A 21046-nucleotide genomic window follows, 5' to 3' on the forward strand; every position below is an offset into this window, starting at 1 on the left:
ATCATTATCATCTCTCCTTTTTGTATTAATTTACGACGTTTTGTATAAGTTTATGCATTTATATAAAAATCGAACACTTTTAAAAATGTATTTGATATACAGAAGAATTTATACTATGACCGACAGATCAGGACACTTCAACATTTTAATATTTGTTTCTACGAAAGATGATGGCCTCTTAAAATATTTTCTCAGTTAACTAATAAATAATCGAACTGATATAGTAAATTTTATAATGATTAATGTTCATAACTTCTTTTTGAGTTTAACAGGACATTATAAAATTAACAGTTGTTAGTTTGAAGTCGAAACAAAATTAACTTTATAATTTTCCATCAGTCTTCACACGTTTACATAGACATTAATTTATTAGGGGAGTTTAAAGACGGGGTATTAAATGTCATGGAGGCCTATGTACAGGTCATGTCAGTAAAGAAATCGCACTTCAACATTTCCTACACGTTGCATACTATGAACGAGTTTTGTCTGTAGCATGTTCGTTTCTCTTTTTCAGTTTCTAGTATTTGTCACTGACGTTACGACAGATTTCTCTCGTTGTCTTTTGATACTTAAACTGTTCGTAATTCATTTCTTGCCGCTGTTCATTGGTTGTTATGAAACTATGAAAACGAGTGAAGACTGATTTACAGCTGAGAAACTGAGCCTGGGAAAGTTGGAAACTACAATCGTGAAAGCGTAGTTACTGAGATACGAGCATTTTTTCGGCAGGATTTATCTGCTTTTAACTTATTTCAACGCAAAAATGTATACACAGCTCTAAGATAATTTTATATGCAATCCTTCATACTTTGGGTATACTCTAAATCATTATGAGACTCTTTACGCTATATGATAGACGTCCAAGATAATACAAATCATCAGAAAACAACAGACGGCGCCTTAGATGGTTCATACAACACGGCTAACTTCTCTTTATTTAATTTTGAGGTTTTATTTTTATTTTTTTTACCATGTATTTTGTTATTTCTAACAAGATTTCACACTTTGTCCTTATGTCAGCTATTTCAGACCTCGCAACAGACAGACTCGCGACAATGTCGGTCAGCACGAGGCTAGGCTAGATCTCATACGCTTATTATTATTATTATTATTATTATTATTATTATTATTATTATTATTATTATTGTTATTATTATTATTATTATTATTATTATATATTCAGCATGGAGAACCCTATTGATTTATTTATTGATTTATTGATAAAAACAGTCGTGGTATCACAGATACATAGACAGAGTCAAAAGAAAAACAAGATAAACAAACAAACTAAAATACTATATCAACACTAGTTTCTATAAATTCATTTATATCATAAAAGGTTTTTGATTAGCCAGTCATGCATAACACACCTAAATCTATTAAAATTAATAGTATGTGCACTATAAGCAAGTTTATTAAACATAGACAATGTAATTGATGTAAACCATTGTTTAGACTTGGCTGATCTAACGCTAGGGGTCACAAGGTCGTAATTATGTCTTGTACCATAGTGATGAATCTCGCTATGTGGATAATAACTGTTTAAAGTTACCTTAATTTTAATCAAACAATGGAAAATATACAAATTCACAACGGTTAAAATTCTTTCAGAAATAAACAAAGGTCTGCAGTGAGCATCAAAATCAGAACCAGTCAAAATGCATATTGTTTTTTGGAAAAGAAGTACTTGAAGAATTTTCTGACAATTTCCCCACAAATGAATACCATAAGTAATAATACTATTAAAAAATGTAAAATACGAGGTTTTAAGAATTTGTTTAGGTACAAGGTATCTAAGTCTCCTTAATAAATAGATTTTACTCTTGACAATCTAATACAGGTCGTTAATATGACCTTCCCATGTCAACTTAGAGTCAAGAACAACACCCAAGAGTTTGACCTGTTGAAGGGTATAATTTCACCCGAAGGTAGCCTACATTAGGTTTTGGTTTAAGACATTGTAGCAATTTATATGCATAAACGTACTTGCGAACTAAACTGAATCCATGTGAGTATACGAGTTTAGAAAAACAATACATTAAATAACGAATACTACTATAAAGAATGACTAAAATATCTAGGAATGCTTAAGTGTTATATACAATGAATGGTAATGTACGAAATTTCTGTATATACTGAATTAATCTGCCGATTTTCTATGTGCACTGAACTGATACGATCAGTTACCATATACACTAAAGTTCATTATACACTATGTCGATCCCTTGAAGTTCTATATACGCAGATCGGTACACTAAAATTCTGTATTACTGTTTTTATCCATTAAGTTTTTTAAATACAGAATTAATATACATTAGAAAATGTTTATCGTAAAATAGGCTCAGTAAGGAGCTGGAGAATGTAATATCCTCGAAAGTCCAGATTTTACTTCAATTTTTGTCTCTGTCGCCAGAATAAGGGACACTCAAATAGAACATGTTTCTAGTTGGGTCTCCTCGTCACACTTACACTTTCCTTCTCTCCATATCTCTCTTGAATCTTGCAAGATACTCTCCGAATTTACCATGACCCGACAGAAATTGTGTCGGTCAGATTTCATATTGTTAACGAAAGAGTAATCCAAAAGCACTGCCTCCATTTTATTTGCTTTGCAATATTTTATTACAATTTCAAAATTAATATGTACAAAGGTCTAATATGAACACATGAGTTTACCTGTTTGTCCTCTTACAGTTTCGAGATTTTTACATTTAACTTAACCTCTACATTGCGAGAGCTACTGCCACGTGGAGTCAGCAAGACGTGAGCCACCATATTACCGCAGTCTAGTATATAAAGTCACGAAACTCAATACGTAGTAAATATGCATCCATAGACAGTTGCTAACCAGTTGCTTCGTGACTGTATATACTAGACTGTGATATTACCTTAATAACGGATAAAATGCCTTTGGGGGTTTCGAACTGACAACATAAAAGATTGGTCATCACTTGGCCGACACCACACAAACTTAAATTTTACTTTCTTATTATATAAATTGACCCGCGCCGTTCTTATAATAGAAAGACAAAAATTAGTCTGTATAAAGTATAAACCTATGCCCGCATAAACCTTTCATTCACAATACAAATTTTATGCAGCAGCTACATGCTTGCTAGAAGAACAGGTTATTCCACATTCAAGGTTTATCGATCAGCAAATGGGGGAAGGAAGCGTTAGGTCTATATCGTTGATATCATAGTATAGGAATTAGTATAGCTAGGGAACTCTGCCAATGGAAATGTTGTGATGTTGCAAAGGAAGGGATCTATAAAAAATAAAACTGCGAATAATTTTACACATTCACACAATAAAGAAGTTATTTGAATAATTATGTAGCATATAATGAGGAAGTGTGTGAAGACATCAATTTCTGGAAATACATTGTTATGTAATGCATTTTTATGTTGTGATTTATGTGCAAAACTGTTGAGTACAACTCTGAGGTCGCAAGACAGAAATAATTTCTGAAAGGTGTCGAGACTAACAACAGAAATAGCGAACTGCCCGGGAACCACTATTTAGCTACACACATCTCTATTATGTTGAAAAGTGGCAAGTTTTTAAAAAAAAGTTGTAAAAATGTAACTGGTTTTTAAAAAGAAATTATTGTACAATGCCCTCTAGATATGTTAACCATGGGTATCATACTGGCATTAGATTTGCGTGTCCTAGATCTGACTTCCAGGTTTCATTCTGAGAATGGAACATGTCAGTTACTATCGCGTACTGTCAACAAACCCTGAGGTTGATATTGATCACAAATTTTATTAATGCCCAACCGTTAACCTACTTAATGTCTGTTTACATCGATTATTTTATATAGGTAAGCCATTAAGGAAAAAACTTCGATGGTGATGCCTCACGTAACGAATTCGACAGATACGACGAACGAGGTTCATTGGTACAGCGAAATAATAATTTAAGAGTTCAGAAGGGGATGAGATATGCCTCTCCACTACCTCAAACATGCGAAATAAGACTGTTACAAAACGATACGGTTATAGAAAACTTTTCAACGTCGCTAACGACACTAACCAAAGTTTCACAGACGGATTTAAAAATGGATTCATAAACGCGTCTATACTATTTGATGGGAATCCAAATTTGTATGCAGTTTTGTGCAACAAAAGGTGTGATGTTAGGCAATTACATGTGAACCCTCCTCCAGAACAATGGTAGCTACAAGGGGGGGAGAGGAAGACCCGGAGACGGCCATGGGGGACTCCCTGCTGCGCAACATGCATTCCCTCAGAGTCAGCATTCCGACGACGAGCGACGCCTCTGAAGAATCATCCGGAAGTTCTACCTCGACTCCGGTAATTTTTATCAGTTTTTTATACTTGATTCTGTTATTCTTGTACAACACTTCTTCAATGTTAAATAATAACATAATCCATGCCACAAATATGCCGTTAAGGGAACGGGCCAAAAATTCGATTTCTTATTTTGTGTTTTTAAAAAAAGTACAAAACTTGCTCTTTAAAACAGTATAAATATTGTAGGGGGGGGGGTATTTCTGCAGATAAGACTTTTAAATGGCCTCTTTAAATTTGGCGGTGGATGTAATTCATACATCCTTCTATTTTTAAATGCAGTTTTCCATAAGTTGACATTTTTAAAACTTAGGTGTATTTTTCTCTGAAGCTACTGAATCAATTTACATTAAATTTTTACAGTGTTTCTGCAGCCTGTGTTCTACATGGTAGACTACGGGTTTAAGAATATCACACACACTACACGAGAAAAAAAAATATGTATGCATTGAAAAGCATTGCAAAAAACGTTAAACAAAGTTCAGTATTTTTCTGTTTCACTAGGGGTGAAATATTTAACTAAATTTTGCTTTAGAATTTACAGTATACATTACCAGATAACTTAAAAAATCAAAGTATATGAGTGAAGATTGTAGCAAGTAATGTGCACCTGAAGAATGAGGTACATTTAGCAAAGTGGGAAAACAGGTTATCAGTTAGGGCCCTTATTTTCCACTTGCATACGAAACTAATCAGTTGTCTTTTATACCACTGAATTCAGAATGATTGATTGTATGAGCATGGAAATTTTTATTCTACTCTGAGCACTAAAAGCATAGAAATATTGAACTAAACTTTTGTATTGAAATTTTTTAATCGCACAGGCATCACTACTCATTTTTCTTAAGAGACCAGCTTCAATAGGTAATAATCAGAAGTCGATGTCGCTTAAAGTTAGTAGACAATTTGTTTGATGATAGAAGCGTGAAGTGTGCAGTGAGAGGAAATATTACAGTATGTAAATAGATTGTAGAGAATCCGCAATGCAGAGAGCATGTTGTCGGTGATACGAAGCACATTATCGGTAATTCAACACACCACGAACCATTAACGTAAAGTTTTACTAAATATAAGCAGTTATAACAAAATTTACTCACCCAAATTAAGAAGGGAAATGCTGAAATTGTCTATCTTATTACTCCATATATCCTATTTGTCGAACTTGGTTAAGAAGTGACGTTTTACTCGCTGAAACTCTTTTGAGAAATAGAGACATTTTCCCGAATGCTATCTTTCAGTTCTTCCAGGGTGTGTGAATTATTTTCGTGCACATCTACTCTTCGTTATAATACCTTGACACTTTTACTTCTGGGAAATCCTGAAAGACAAAGCGTACAAAAATGATCTATTCACTCTGAAAAAACTGAAAAATGGTATTCGAGAAAACAATGCACCTACAGTAGAGCGTCTCGTTTAAGCATAGTGAAAATCTAAACAAAGTGCAGGTAACGTGTGAGGGGAGGACGAGCCGTACGATAAACACAAGGGATGCACAAGGTTTTTAGTTACAACAGTTATGGCGCAGCATTAATTGAAATTATATTTTCCAAAAACACACAAAACAACAGAGGTAACGGAGGTGGTGCGAAGTTGGTTACGGGCTACACCAAAAAAAAAGCTTTTTTTTCTTGAGATCATCCACGGGTGGTACAAGTGTGTTGCAAAGCAGGGTGACTATGTCGAAAATAAGTGAAACATTTTTCTTTATGTACCCCTACAAAATAGTTATAATACAGTTCCTGTTATTTAATGACGTGCCTTCGTACTTTGTGTTCAATCATAATTTTGGTTCTAATTGGATCCATAATATAACTTTTACTTTAGATTACTGAAACGAAGTAACAATATTTCAATGCGTTTTTAACTTTATAAGGAAAGAAACACAGTATCAAGGGTATTTTTAAACGTCAAATTCATGGGATAGAAAGAGATCGTTACGGATGATGATACAGATATAGATGGCTTGATTTGAAGTAAACTTCTTTATTACTGTTTGTTCTTACATACAAATAAATAAATTAGCTGAATACACACGCAGTTTAACATTAAGCCCTTATTAATTAAACTAACATATGACTTTCCTTGGACGTTGTCTTTTAAGTAAAACTCAGTATTACAAAACCATTACGAAGAACAAGTTTTAAACTTTCAGTACTTAGGAATAAAGATAGTAGAAGAATGTTAAATATATTTCATAGAGAGGCACATAATTAACGGCAACAGTCCTTGTTTATGTGTTTGAAAGTTTTATATAAATAAAAACACAATCCATTCACCTTAAATTACACTTCGGGAATTACCTGTGTAGTATGAGAATGTTAAAAATGACAAAATTGTAAATAAGCATCATATATTTGTTTTTTAATCGGAAAATATAATTCTGGGAAATGAAATCTGTAAACATTATGTTTCTAGAATGAATATCAGAAAGTTAAAAAATAAATAATTATGCACATAATGAAAGCGAAACAAAATATCTGCAGAACAAGAACAAATAAAACATGGAATAGGAAAATAAATGTTATAATTAGAGCCAGGATGTTTGGCAAAATGCCTTTTTTACTGGCTGGAAGTAAATCATTATTTACATAGATATAAATGTGATTTGGAGTAAATCAAAGTGATAGGCCAATTTTTATTTTGCCTTTTTAAGATGTTTCTTACTAATAAATGCCTTTTTTTGTCATTTAAAAGCAACATTTTTTGTTTATTTGCAATTTTATAATTAATTTTAATGTAATGTGTACGAAATTTAAATATTTGAAACAATGACTAACTTTACTAACATTAGTAAATAAAAGTAATTTATTTCGGTGCTTAATCTGCTAATAATCGTGATTTAATAGTATTGGTGTAACATGAATAATGATCTACAATCCACAGTTACAAATATAATATTGTAATGTCTACCAACAATCAGCTTTATAGTTTTAAATATTAAGCTCGTTCTCATAGAAGTTGTCACGTAGCATTTTCAATTGTTTGCTTTCATATTTTCAAATCTTACTGTTACAATTTTGTGCTACACGTGTTTATTATTGTAGGAGGAAAAGGAACAGTCAGTTGTTGTCGGGTCGGTTAGCTAAAATGCCTAAATTCAGTAAACCATTGCAAAGTAAACTTCATCTTACGTTAGTGAATTTGGTGTCCATGTGTTTTCAACCGATGGAACAGTTTTGTTATGTAAGGTTTGTGAAAGAAACAGTTAATCACGAAAAAAGTATTTTATAAGTCAACATGTGTCACCTACGAAGTAAATAATTATGTGAGTTATGTTGTTATAATTTAAATTCATTGCTAAAATATATTATGTCTTTTTAAAATTTATAATGCCTTTTTCAAAGATTATGGAGTCTTTTTTTTTTTACGTTTTATTGCCTTTTTTGCCTGCCTGTTCTAACTGTTATAAATGCCCAAACATCCGGGCTCTAGTTATGATCCAGAAATAAAGAAGAATAAATACAAATAAAGAAACTGCTTCATGGTTGCACATTAATAGTAATATGAGCCGTTCAGAGCAAAAGTGGTGTAAGTCAAAATTGAGTAATGAGGTTTAAAGTAAAAATTCTGTAAACTATAGCGCAAAGTAGCAATTAATATGTCCTTCTTGCTATTCACTGACTACTAATAGTTTAAATAAATTGAATATTAATTGCTACTTTGCGCTGTATTTTACAGAATGTTCAATTTAACCCTCATTACCCACTTTGACTTGCACCAATTTTGCTCTGAACGGCTCATATCACTGTGATACGAAAACATCATTGCGAGGAAGGAACCCTGGGGCCTTGTAACACATAACTACAAGGTAACATGCATAACATACAGTAACTAAACTAATAAAAGATCTAAATTTACTAGCTCTATGACCAAAGGAGAAAAAAAGTTATTTCATTTTCCTGATAGGATTAGAAAAACCTCAGCTGCAGCCAAGGTTGGTGTAGTTTTATTATTCAGTAAAGTAATTAGTGTGTTATATAGTCTTCGCACAGCTTTTTGTGACTTCACTAATGAAAGCAGCATCACAGCGCAAGAAATAAAGCCCATCATCCAGGGCAAGAAAGTCCTGAGGCAGCGGATAATTGGGTCTTTCACCTCGTCTTCGCAGTCCCACTTCGTTCCTGCACAAGTAGGATAATTTATTTCTACAGATGGCGGAATTCGTAGTGCAATTGTTTTTGTGTCTTTTTAAGCGATGCTCTGCTGTTTTTACGTAACTCTTCTTCAGTGGGGCATCGAAACCGGTTGCCTCGAAGACGATAAAGATGCTAAAGAGAGTAAATACTTGCGACCATATCTGTGGGCGTGATCATTACACACAGCTCTAGGTGTGTAAGGCTGTAAGGAGATGCTGGAAAGGTTACAACCTTGACCTCGTCCTGGGTTGTAGGTCCGGCTTCACATCTGAATCTCTGTGCATGTAGCATGTGTTCCAGTTGTTTCTATTTCGTCGCCCTTTCGGACACTCAGGTTTTTACCAATACTTTTTATTTAAGATATGCAAGGTTATCTGATGACAATTTACATGCAAGGAAGAAAACCGTATACAATCATTTTCTGCTTCTTTTTCTTCTTGTAATACTTCTATTTCACTATTTGAGCTGTGTAAATCCGATGCGATCTGCTTAATTTTGTCATATTTCAATACGGAGGTTGTTTCCGATCTCTGATAACGCATTTGAATGACGTCATATGCGTCAGGAGTCACACCGACAGCTGAATTGCGGCGAGAGATTACGGAGCAGTAGTGAGTGATTTCATAATCAGAGTGCACAGTGTATCACAGTAGCAATGCCCAAGAAAATCGAGCTTTTTTGAGAGGAGCACATAACTCTTTCCGATGCCGCGTACAGTTACGTGAGAATCATAGGAGCCTGCAAAACACGTGGTTTCGTTATTTCCAAGAAAGGCATCTTGTTTGTACCTAATAATTAGGCTTCGTATTCCAGCTACCTAAAGATTGAAGTTAAAGACTCATTGGGTATGTAGTACGTCGAACACTGGTAATGCAACGGATAAAGATATAAACAAACAGGTCGTCGCTGCGTGTTCGTGGAGTACAGTCAACTCCCGATATTCTGAATCTATACTAGTAAACACATGCTATAGCCGTGATGTTCATTTTCGTCGTGATCTTTGCAGTGAATAATGACGTGCATTCGTAAGTTACGAAACTTGAACATATGCTGTTGTCAATTGAAATTATTTTATATTGCAAGAAATTATTTTAATAGTACATGACGTTATTGGTGTATGATGTACAAGATATTCATATTTTGATATTTTTTCGTGTTTCATTAAGATACCTATTGCATATGTCACTCATCACTGAAAACTCACTAATTTTCTATATATTTTTCTAGCAATTCCATAAAATGTAGATTATTTCATTTATTAACTGGGATGTTGGCACTGAACATCATGGTAAGCTACACAAATCCATGCTAAACGTCGAGTTAATATCTTCATAATTTTCAGATTTTGATGATATTGGTTATTTTGGATTACGTTCAACACACTTTCTGTGCCTTTTGGCATCCCAGTGTCTTTCAGTGCACTGTTTTTGTCACTTTTACGTTGTAAGAATAAACATTTTTTACTTTTTCTAAAAAATATATCCATTGTTTAAATAATAATTTAGCTTCTATTTCTTTGCTTTTTATTTCAATTTCAGGCAATTTTGGTAAGTAACCATGTAATCCATGTTTGAGAACTGTGTTTAATTCACTTTCTTTTCAGTGGCAATATATTTTGAATTATTCAGGAGAAGTAAAGACACGTAGGAAAAATAATAGTGAAAACTAAGCAGTTAAAGGAAGAACCGTAAGCAGACTTACGAATGAAAGATCAAAGGACTAGTTTCAGTGTCTCAGAACCTGCCTCGTTCTTCCTCAGAATTGAAATCTTCAAATGTATCATGTAATATGTTCGAGAAAAGTACAAGATGTTTACTAACGTAATCCACCTGCTTCTTTAATTCTTGGAAGCTCTTACGACAGTGATTATGAATGTTGAAGCCTTGAAAAGAAACAAACGAAAAAAAGAAGCTTTTATTTTTAATATGCGACGAAGTGGGCAATTAAAAACATGGACCCATGTAAGTTATTACTAACTTTTGTAATTTGAACATTGTGAAAATTATGTTTAAAATAATAATTGAACAGTATTTAGTTCATCTTGATAATGTAACTGATACATCATCACTAAAGCACAATTATAAAATTAACCAAACCAGGAAGCTGAAGTTTAACGTGCTTAGTAAGCGAAAATATTTCCACTTCAAATTTTTCGTCCCTAATGTTGGCACTAAAGTAATTGTAGTTTAATAGTTCAAGTAAATCTGTTTTATGAATGTCATATAAGTCCATCGTCTCTGAATTGAAATTTGTAGTTTTAAAAAAGGATTTAAGTAATTAATCGGAATTATACGCACACGTTTTCAATATAACGATGAAACACCCTGTGTAAGAAAGTATGCGACATATGTTTTGCGTCAGATGTGGCTGGGAGTCGTTCCCACAGCCATACCTACGTGTAGTCAAGGAGACAGATGAAGCTCTACGAAATCACTCTCAGATCGTCACAGAATTTGTAATCTCAAGTCATCCGAATTTCGAGGTTTGTGCGCAACGAAATTCCTATATGCATATGGGCTTAAAGTGCAATCGCAGGACTATGTGTCCAGTTGAGATATTAAACATCTCTAATCATAATATTAACTTTGATTCCTACGAATGAGAAGGATGGAATGGAATTTCTGGAGAGGGGTACTACAACCCAGCACTGCGACCTTTTACAATCTATTGCGCTAGCCCTCAAACTAGGCGCATTTCCACACCCACACTCGAGATGGGAACGATATATCGGTTTTTAAGAAATACCGGTATTTTCGTTTCGATATATCGGTATCGAAATTTTGATTCAATATACCGTGTAATATATAGGTTTTCTCATTTTTTTTTTTTTTTTTTTTTTTTGTGGAATTATCATTATCAACAACAACAATAACAAAATCTACACTAGACAACTCCGATAATTCTACTACTGTTTTAATACTGTTATTAATGTTCTCAAAGGCAGGAGCAACTCCCACTCTGAAAGGGAACCGTCTGACCTCAAAATGAGTATCAAAACTTTTATTTCTAGCCTGTATTTTCAAATGGAAAGGGAAACGAGGATTTAATACCGATGTCACAAAATTGTTTACGGCAATGATTTCTATGCACAACCTAGTACTGACTTTCCGTTTTCTTATTATATTTTTAGTACGTAAAAATTCTGCCCCTATCATCATCACCATTGTTGTTTGGAATGTTGGAGTGTAACAATAACTTGCAATGGGAACTTACTATAGAAGAATTGTATAAAATCAACAGTGAAGTTTTTTAAAACTTGTAACATTCTAAGTACGGTTTACTTACATTTAAAAATAATTACAAGTTCTCTTCACTTACATTTAAAGATGATTACTTTGTTAGGTAGAAAAGAGCATTATATCTGTGTCCTGGATTGAATCCTATATAACATTAGAATAATTGAATCGTGTTACAATATCAAATACCCAACCATATAGAGTTCACTTAACTCTTTCCCACTATATCATTTATGCTCACCTTACCTCCACCATAATTTTGATTAAGGTTAGGACCTACATCATATGGTACCAGTATTGAAAATGTTTTGTTTATTGTTAAAATTTTACATTTATGCTTTTGACTGTTATGAAGTTAATTTCAATGGTAAAAAGGAAAATTAAAATTTAAGTAATTTTATTGTAATACTGTAAATGTACGCCTGAAAATGCAATTTGCTTATGGAATAGCGATATATCGATAATCGTTCGATATATCGATTTATTTTCTGCAATATATATTGATTGTCGAAATTAGATTTTCTATATATTGCAGTATCAATATATCGGTATTTAAATTATTTTCTCCATTACTAACCCACACTGGCTGACCATACTAATGTCCGCTGCGTACTCAGATTTCGAGCAGGAAACTCCACTCGTCTCTAGACCAGCCCCCCTTCGTAGGTCGCCAGCCGGCGTTTGGAGAATGCTATGGAATAACGAAATGGAGAAATGTTGATGAAATGATGTAGATGTATGGGGAGACGGGAGAGTCTCGAGAAAAATCCCAACTGCAACCTTGTCCGCCACAAGTGTCACTACGGATGTTTTCATGAAAAACCCCAAGCCTGACCGGGACTCGAATTCGGACCATCTGCGTGACAGGCTGAAAGTCTGACAACTCAACCACTCCTAAGAACTGTAGAGTTTGTTAATTTTTCATTTGTTCTAGGTATTAACATTTCAACCTATCAATGCTTTTGCCTACTGTTGTGAATATGGACATTGAGAGAGAGAGAGAGAGAGAGAGAGAGAGAGAAGGGGGGCATTATTAAACAAAATAACTCGCATAATAATTTATTGGCAATGTTCGCCATAGATCCTTGTTTTCTTATTAAAATTTGTACTTATTTATTATAAATATAACATGCATGAACAAACGTTTAGCTAAACCAAAAACCAATGTTTATACGCCATTTTAGTTAATTTTAAGATTAAGAGAGAATTTAAAGGCGCATGTATAAAAGTTTTTTTTTTTTTTTTTTTTTTACTATTAACGGAGGATATTTGACTCTTCAACAATCACCCATATGAAGCCAGTTGTGTAGACAAATTGGACAGAGTCGTTGCCTAGGTTATGTCACAGGAGGCTAGTCTACGCTACACCCTGTATGAGATGAGATAATGATGATTTGTCGGGATTCCATAGGGGAACCGGAGCTGCGAGAATATCCTTGTGTTACCTGGACCACGGATTTGCTCAACACACGTCATAAATCGTGGATACGTCGAGGGCCGAACTCGGATCCACACCATTATAAGTCCAGCGCTCTAACCACTGGACCACCGTGGCACATGTGAGGACATACAATGAAAATAGATTAAAGTAGGTAGTAACTTTGATTTAGACTGGAAACATCGAGAAAGTAGACAGTTTGTGAATATGTTATAATATCATGAAATTGCTTTACATGACGATATAAGAACGAAAGTACGGCGCTGAACTTGCAGCCCTAATGTATTGCAAAATCTGTTTCCAACAAAAGCAACGAAAGTGCATATACTCGATGTGTGGCACCAAATTTCTTGTTCAAACTATATTCATTATCTACCTGCATACCTACTGTCTATCCATCCATCCATCCATCCATCCACCTATCTACCTACTCATCCATCCAGCTACCCATCCACCCATTCATCCATCCACCCATCCATCCATCCATCCATCCATCCATCCATCCATGCAACCATACACCCACCACTTGCTTTACTTCTAATCCTCTTACCTCCTCAGTATTAACTTGTTCTTAGATCCTAAGTTCGCAAGTTCGACTCGTTCCACAATGGGCCGACTCATCCCAACGTAATTTTCAGTGCATTAATGCAATAGTCCAACTTGTCCCCACCTAATTCTCGGCGCGTTAATCCTATAGCCCAACTCGTCTCGGGTGTGTAAGAAGTGTTGAAACCAAGTAAAAACAAAATATTCTTTCCCATTTTGTGCAGACTTGGGACTGCGCAACCATTTTGCAGGTTGGTGTGGTTAAAAATGTTGTCTTTCATGAGTAAAATAGTGCCCATTTTATAAAAGAATTGCCATAAAATTATGAAATTACTTAAAATAAATAAAATACACATGTTTAAAAATAAACAAGGTCTCATTTTAAATGTAATTATGCAACATTATTCGTCCAAATTGAAGGCGTGAGTATTACCTGTTCTTATATTTGACCAGGTACTTTTCTGATAAATTCATTTTTTGCGGATATGAAGCGGTTGTTCGAAAGGATCATTTATACTGTTACACTTAACATGGATATTTGTCTCCCCTGAAGCCACAAGTCTGTGCATATTAAGTTTACAATTATTTACCACGGGAATTGTTTTACCCCGCTGACTCAAGATTTCACCCAGTTGCGACATGTTGTGTTGAGTAGGTACTGATACAGGAAATACAGAAACGCAGATATCGGTGTCTATTGTGTGGTTGATGAGTAGATACTGATACAGGCAATACAGAAACGCAGAATTGCCGTAACACTAACAACCACACATCGCCATCTTTCGCAGGATTCCCAATAGTCGGTGCATGAGAATTGATTTACCCTGTGAACATTTCACTCAGTCGTGTATACGAGTAGTCGATGTATAAAAATTGGAATTGGAAATATATTTAAGCGGGGAACGAGACGGGTTGTTTATTTACATACCCGGGACGAGAGGCGCTTCGTCGGTTCAGACTCGTACGGTGAATTTTAAGGGCGGTAGACATCGTTAGCATGCCTTCTTTGGAAAAGAAAATAAGGGCGGTGGAGCCAGGTCATAAATTTACGACACATAAATAAAACTTATTATTGAATAAGATATATTCATGCGAAACTACTGGTAATTTTCTTCCCTGTGTTTCCTGCTTCGCAAACATATATGTCATAAATAGGGCTGAAAAAAAGTACCGGTTATAGGCTAGATTAACTTCATACTTAGAGCTCTCTGTTTACAAAATGCTTGTGTGCACGCGCGACTAATTACTGTAGCGGCTGTTGTACAGTCCGCTCCGTATAAATGAACTAATAATAGAATTTACATTTACAGGATTACTTGTGTTTCAAATTGAGTAACTAGGAACAAATATTAAATTTACGAAAAATATCATTATCAATTAAGTCAAACACATTTTTCCTATGTTCTGAATTCAGTTGCCCTATCTTTTGTTTGTTGGATTTTTATTTCGGAATTCTGATAAAACCTCAAGTCACTCAAGCAGGTCTACTATTGAGGAGAGTCGGATGTTCACTCTCACAGACAGTAGAGACACTCGGCAACGCGACGCATTTTGTAAACAATGTATATAGAAATTAGTTACTACTCTGATATTAATACTTTTCTTCAGCCCTAGTCATAAGGTCCTGTGAGAATAGTGATTCTGCTGCTTTAATGAGGAAAATATAAAAGCCTATCCCAAGCAACATTTCGAAGGATCAGAACATCTCTAGAAGGTTGTTAAAACTTACGAGCAATAACGGAACTGAGTTCACAGTATTAGGTATCCTGTGAACAGCAGAAACAATGGATCCATAGGGACTGAAGCATTCAGTGCTAACTTAACTGCCTCTAGGTAGAGAATCCATTATCTTCTAATCAGGAAACGAACCCGCGACCTTCCGCTTGCAAGTCAACGTCTTAGCGACGCTTTATGTATAATGAACAGCATAACATAACTATACAGGGACATCATTTTATTTTTACTTCAATTTTTATTGTACCTGAGTTTTTGAACGTACTTCCCTCTCACCCCTTCTACTAGTAAACTTCTATCCGTTCTTCACACAGAACCAAGGCCGCATATGGAATCAAAGTCGTCTTACGTTCACAGTATACAGTACTGAGTGAGTATAGTACGTTCCAGAAATATGGTAGCATTTTTCAGTGAATAAAGTGCAGTCATTATTTTCGCACAGGTACTGTGACCGTTTGGTTACGTCGCTTCCCGGTTTCCCCCACACGTATTTTTACTGACCCCTCTGTAAAGACTAGGTGGCTAGGCTGTCAGCTCTTTTCTGAAAACATTTTCTGTCAGAAATTGAACGTCTCAGTAAAATTATACACCTGTTTAAAATAATTTAAATAAAAGGGCCTCGTTAAGTAACTGTCACGTGATTCTCCCCCCCCCCCATTCTAAGACCCTTCGACATAACCGCTTGGTCGAACAGGAGATAGCAATCTTAGTAAATTTATCCGTGCGAATCGGGCAGAAGTGAAGATTGAATTCACAATACGTAAGGTACTCTGTTATCGAGTAGGTACAGAATTATTTCAAGAGGCACAGGATTATGGCCTCCCCCATATCGACTGATGCTTTGCATTATTTCTTTTGGGGTTACTGTAAAAATTGTGTTTGATTAAAAATCCCACAACAATAGAAGAGTTAAATAATTACATTCCAGAAACAAGGGTTTCAATTGGAGAAGATGTGCTTAAAAACGTTTTCGATAATACGTAGGTACACAAAATAACTGAAGCCCGCATCGAAATGAACGGCCATCATTTTCAACAATTTGTTTGAATATCTAGATTTTGATTATTTTTCAATTTAAATGTACTCTCCATATTGTATGCTAATATGCTGTAAACAGTGTACTATACTGCATAATGAATACATCCGCCTGGATAGTTCAGTTAGTGAGTAAAAACACTTATTAAAACTGTAGGCCTAGTAGGCCTGGCCTGCTGTATTTTGAGTAAATGAAAACCTAACGAAAATTATCAAACTGAAAATCTTAATAGTTCCTAGTTTACGTAAATGGATGCACTACTTTTCTTCCCTCCTATACCTAGTAAAGTGATTTGTTTGTATTTTACACTAGTATCATCAAACTCTGGTCGTGGAAGGTGGTAACATAGTGTTTCCGGTTCTCAACCGTTAATCCAAAGGTATAGCCAGGTTAATATTAGACATGTTAGTTAAAACAAAATGATGACCCGGTAGTACCGGTAGCATGAGCTTTGACAGTGTACGCGAGAAGAGGTGCAGTTCTGAAACGCCACTGAAAGAATCAAAATAGGTAAGACTGAATTATGGTATCTGTAATTAGCGTTAAATTCTTCGCCAGTCATCTTTAATCTTGGCTATATCCACGATGCTACCACCTCTTGTCACAAAGGAGCCTGGGATGCAGAACTCGGAAGTGGACAGTAACACGTATTTAATTAGTTCGTAACCTTCGCCAGGGGACAGAACGAGACAAAGGTCCATAAGGTGTTGATGATTGTGTCCATGGATCTCATACGTCGTTTTGTAACAATGGTGGTAATGAATTTTATTTTGCTTCCTTTTCTTTTTTCAAGAGACTTGACTCGAATTAGATGCCAGCTTGCCACTGATCTCACGAGGGCCATTCTTAGCTGGCGAGCCTCGGTTCCTTGTTTTTAGCATAATAATTTCACTTGGTTACGGTCTGCCTCCTCTCCACGCAAGCGCGTTGCAGAAAGCGACTGTGTGGCTGGCTTCGCCAGTGCACTGAACCTTCTTAAATAAAAAAAAGTACTCCGGTAAGGGAATTCCTTAGCGATGGGAAACTGAAAAAGAAGGAAGACATTGTCGTTTGCATTATTTGTGTGGGATTCATATGAACTTCCTGTCTTTCCCAGGCCCACTACGACCTTACGGTACAAAATCCATTCATAAACGACTCGGTCTTTTATGGAGATACTCTTAACGTTTATAGGGCAGTAGTAACTGGTATAATCGCTAAAAGTCTGTATTGTAATAATGTCCATATTAGGCCTATTGCGTATAAAAGTAATAGCTTTTCAAGAGATGATCTACATTAGCTATCGAAGGCAATTATTAGAACAAATTAATACATTTAACTGCCTTGTCTTGACTATGTCGTATATTAAAAATAAATAGCCTATGTCCTTAATAAAACATCTTAGCCGAAATTCCGTTGTCCACAAGTACAAGCGACTTTCTTCTGCCATTGATGCAGGTTATGAGTTGAAAATATAATTTGGCCTTTGGGTTTTCGAGTGCCGGAACCAGGACGCATTCTTGCACTTACACTTGCTTTGACCCATTGTGTGCCTTATATACGTATCGATGTTCATCCAAGTCCGAGTCCACATCTGTGGAGTAACGGCTAGCGCGTCTGGCCGCGAAACCAGGTGGCCCGGGTTCGACTCCCGGTTGGGGCAAGTTACCAATATGAGCAAATGCTGGGTAACTTTCGATGCTGGACCCCGGATTCATGCCGGACTCATTTCACCGGCATTATCACCTTCATCTCATTCAGACGCTAAATAACCTATGATGTTAATAAAGCGTCGTAAAATGACCTACTACATACGTACATGCATTCCAAGTCCGATAAGCGGCCTGGGTGGCATTTATGAATCCGATGTTGACACATGTGCCATCCTGTCTTGTCCCTGACAGAGCCACGTCCCATATCTGACAAATTACAGGGCCTAGAACCCCAAGCCCTTCCTATATCTGCATCGAAAACCTGAGTTACCACCAAGACTTCACTTCAGTTTATTTTCAATAATTGAAAATGATAGATGAATTGACGAGAATGATAAGAGGGCAACGGGAATACCCCGAGAAAAACCTTCTGCATCGTCTGCTTTTTCCATTATAAATTCCATCACGACCTGGCTTGGAATCGAATCCGAGCCTATCTGGATGAAAGACCAGCCACAGACGCGGCGAAAATATGTTTATACTTTGTGGTGTACCACGTGAAATTGGTTGCATCTAAGAAAAGATGATATTATTATTATTATTATTATTATTATTATTATTATTATTATTATTATTATTATTATTATTTAAAGATGAGAGCATTTGTGTTAAGTGAGATTGGTGGGAATTCTTCTAAACTCGAGTTACCTTCCGCGTCTGAACGGAAGCAATGTGACGGAACGTGGGGCTCGTTGTCCTTCTACTTTCTTTCCGGCACGTGTCTTTCCTCTTATGCTCTGTTAGGGTTCCATGAAATTTATGTGTACGTTTTCTTCAGAAATATAAAATTGTTCCTCGCTTGTTGTAAGAATAAAATATTTCATTTCCTGTAATGTGGCTTTCCATTATCATTTTGTTTCCTACCGTCAGTAAAAATATAGCCACTTTCATATTGGCCTCGACATCTTACATTTTCGTAGCATTCGCTTTAAGATAGTGGTTGAGGGAAGCGGTTCACTATTTTATGTAAGATGGTGAAATATAAAACGTTTCAAGAATATTTAGTACGTATTTTTACTTCGGCTCTGATTTCGTACTCTTCACATGTGCTCCATTGTATCCAAATTGAGCGGGTTCAAGTTTAGAGAAGATAGATTTTAAGGACAATTAAAATCCTAGTGCAACTTCAGAAAAGAAATGTTGGAGGTCCCAAGTTGTAGATTTAAGTCAGGTATAATAGTGAGAAGAGTAAGAGGATTCCAGTACTGGTTGCCTGTGTTACTTTTCCGATTAAGTTTTCTCCTTTGTGTACAAATGTCTACCTGGCAGTAGAGACGTCTGTGGGAAAGACTAGAAAAAGATGAAAATACGTATCAGGACAGAAACAGATTGCAAGTAGATTGTAATGTACGCATCTAGAAGTAGGTTCTGGGCAAGACGTCAAGCGATATTTTTCTAACGTTCTTATCGACTGAGCTACCCAGGAACTTCACCCGACACCGTCTCAATTTTTCCCTTTTTATCCAGTGGGCTGACAAGACGCCAGAAACCCACATCGATTGCACATAAAAAGAAAAGTGAGACGGTGTCGGGTGAAGTTCCTGAGTAGCACAGTCAGTAAGACGTTGGTGCGCTAAGCTAAAGGTCCCGGGATCGATACCCGGCCCCGGAACAATTTTTCTTTTGAATTTATTCAAGTCTGCTTTTATGAAAAAATTGAAACGATGTTAGGTGAAGTTCCTGAGTAGCTCAGTCTGTAAGACGTTGGTGCGCTAAGCCAAAGATCCCGGGATCGATACCCGGCCATGGAACAATTTTTCTCTTGAATTTATCCAATTCTGCTTTTAGAGAAAAATTGAGACGGTGTCGGGTGAAGTTCCTGGGTATCTCAGTCGGTAAGAACGTTGGTGCACTAAGCCAAAGGTTCCGGGATCGATAACCGGCCCCGAAACAATTTTTTCCTTGAATTTATTCAAGTCTGCTTCACAGGGAGCTTTACGTGAATGCTAGATTTGCATGGTATTTTTCTAATGATCACACCAAAGAATGTTTATATTTTATCAAGAACTAGAAAAATACTACAAACGTCAACTAAAAATTCTACACCTCCTTGATAAAATGTAAAGTCAATTCCATGACAGGTCAAATCGGCCCAGAGGATGACGAGAGGTTACAGACAATTACAGACAATCGGCATATGGCAGTAGAGATGTAGTCCTACTTGTCCGTCATCTTTACCCAATATCCCTGGTACCCATTTATGTTCGAGGCTGAGTAGACCCCAGGGCTATGGTCGGAATGATTAGATCAGTGGAAAAATCCGTGACACCATCGAGAATCGAACCCGCGACGATACCGCGCGCTCCCACACCTCCTTGATACTATTCTTCTATTCATCGCTGAAGTTATTGTAGGTTTTATGAAGAAATCTATTAGCTTCATACCATTTCAAGTTAGAATGATGTTAGGGATTCAGTTCTTTCTGACCTTGCTTGCTGTTCACCAAGAAAATATTTGCTTTTGTTGTATATATAGTATACATTTCTAGGTATCGTCGGCGAGCTGCGTATTTACAGTGAATAACACACACCAACCTCCTTTGTTTGAAGTAGAGATGAACAACGAGCGAGAATGCAAAACCAACAGCGCCCGCAAAGCCGAAAACCCATACGACAGTATTGCCTGTCATTGACTGCTTGCAAGCAAACGTTCCAAGACATCGGGACTTCGGGAGTGATCAACTCTCGAACGTTAAGCAGCCTTGAATCGTCACAGTTGTTTATACCAGGCTGAACTTTTATCTGTTTTGGCAACTGTTATATATGTGTAAACAATCAAGTAGCCTATTTGAAACATCATCTCTACCTTTCAGTGTAGTAATCCGTTCCCCAATCTTTATTTAATTACTAGGCCCTTATTAAAAGACTAGGAAATTCTTTCTTGTATGTTTGAGATCAAGTATTCAATCTCAAG

General features: G+C 36.0%; 1 protein-coding gene across 13 annotated transcripts in view; it reads left to right on the forward strand.

Annotated features, from left to right (window-relative positions):
* Positions 1-21046, forward strand: part of LOC138709217 (uro-adherence factor A-like) — a 1183483-nt gene that overhangs the window by 1082897 nt on the left and 79540 nt on the right. Inside the window, exon 2 of one of the 13 annotated variants that reach the window (XM_069839818.1) lies at positions 4172-4319. The exons of 11 other annotated variants lie outside the window; for them this stretch is intronic. In XM_069839818.1, the coding sequence (XP_069695919.1) occupies positions 4176-4319 (144 nt within the window). In that variant the 5' untranslated portion in view covers positions 4172-4175. Of the gene's footprint in view, positions 1-3856; positions 4320-21046 lie in introns of those variants that run through there. One more of the 13 variants, XM_069839819.1, reaches the window with a different exon arrangement.

This window comes from Periplaneta americana, chromosome 11, assembly GCF_040183065.1.
Source record: "Periplaneta americana isolate PAMFEO1 chromosome 11, P.americana_PAMFEO1_priV1, whole genome shotgun sequence".
Taxonomy (NCBI): Eukaryota; Metazoa; Arthropoda; class Insecta; order Blattodea; family Blattidae; genus Periplaneta; species Periplaneta americana.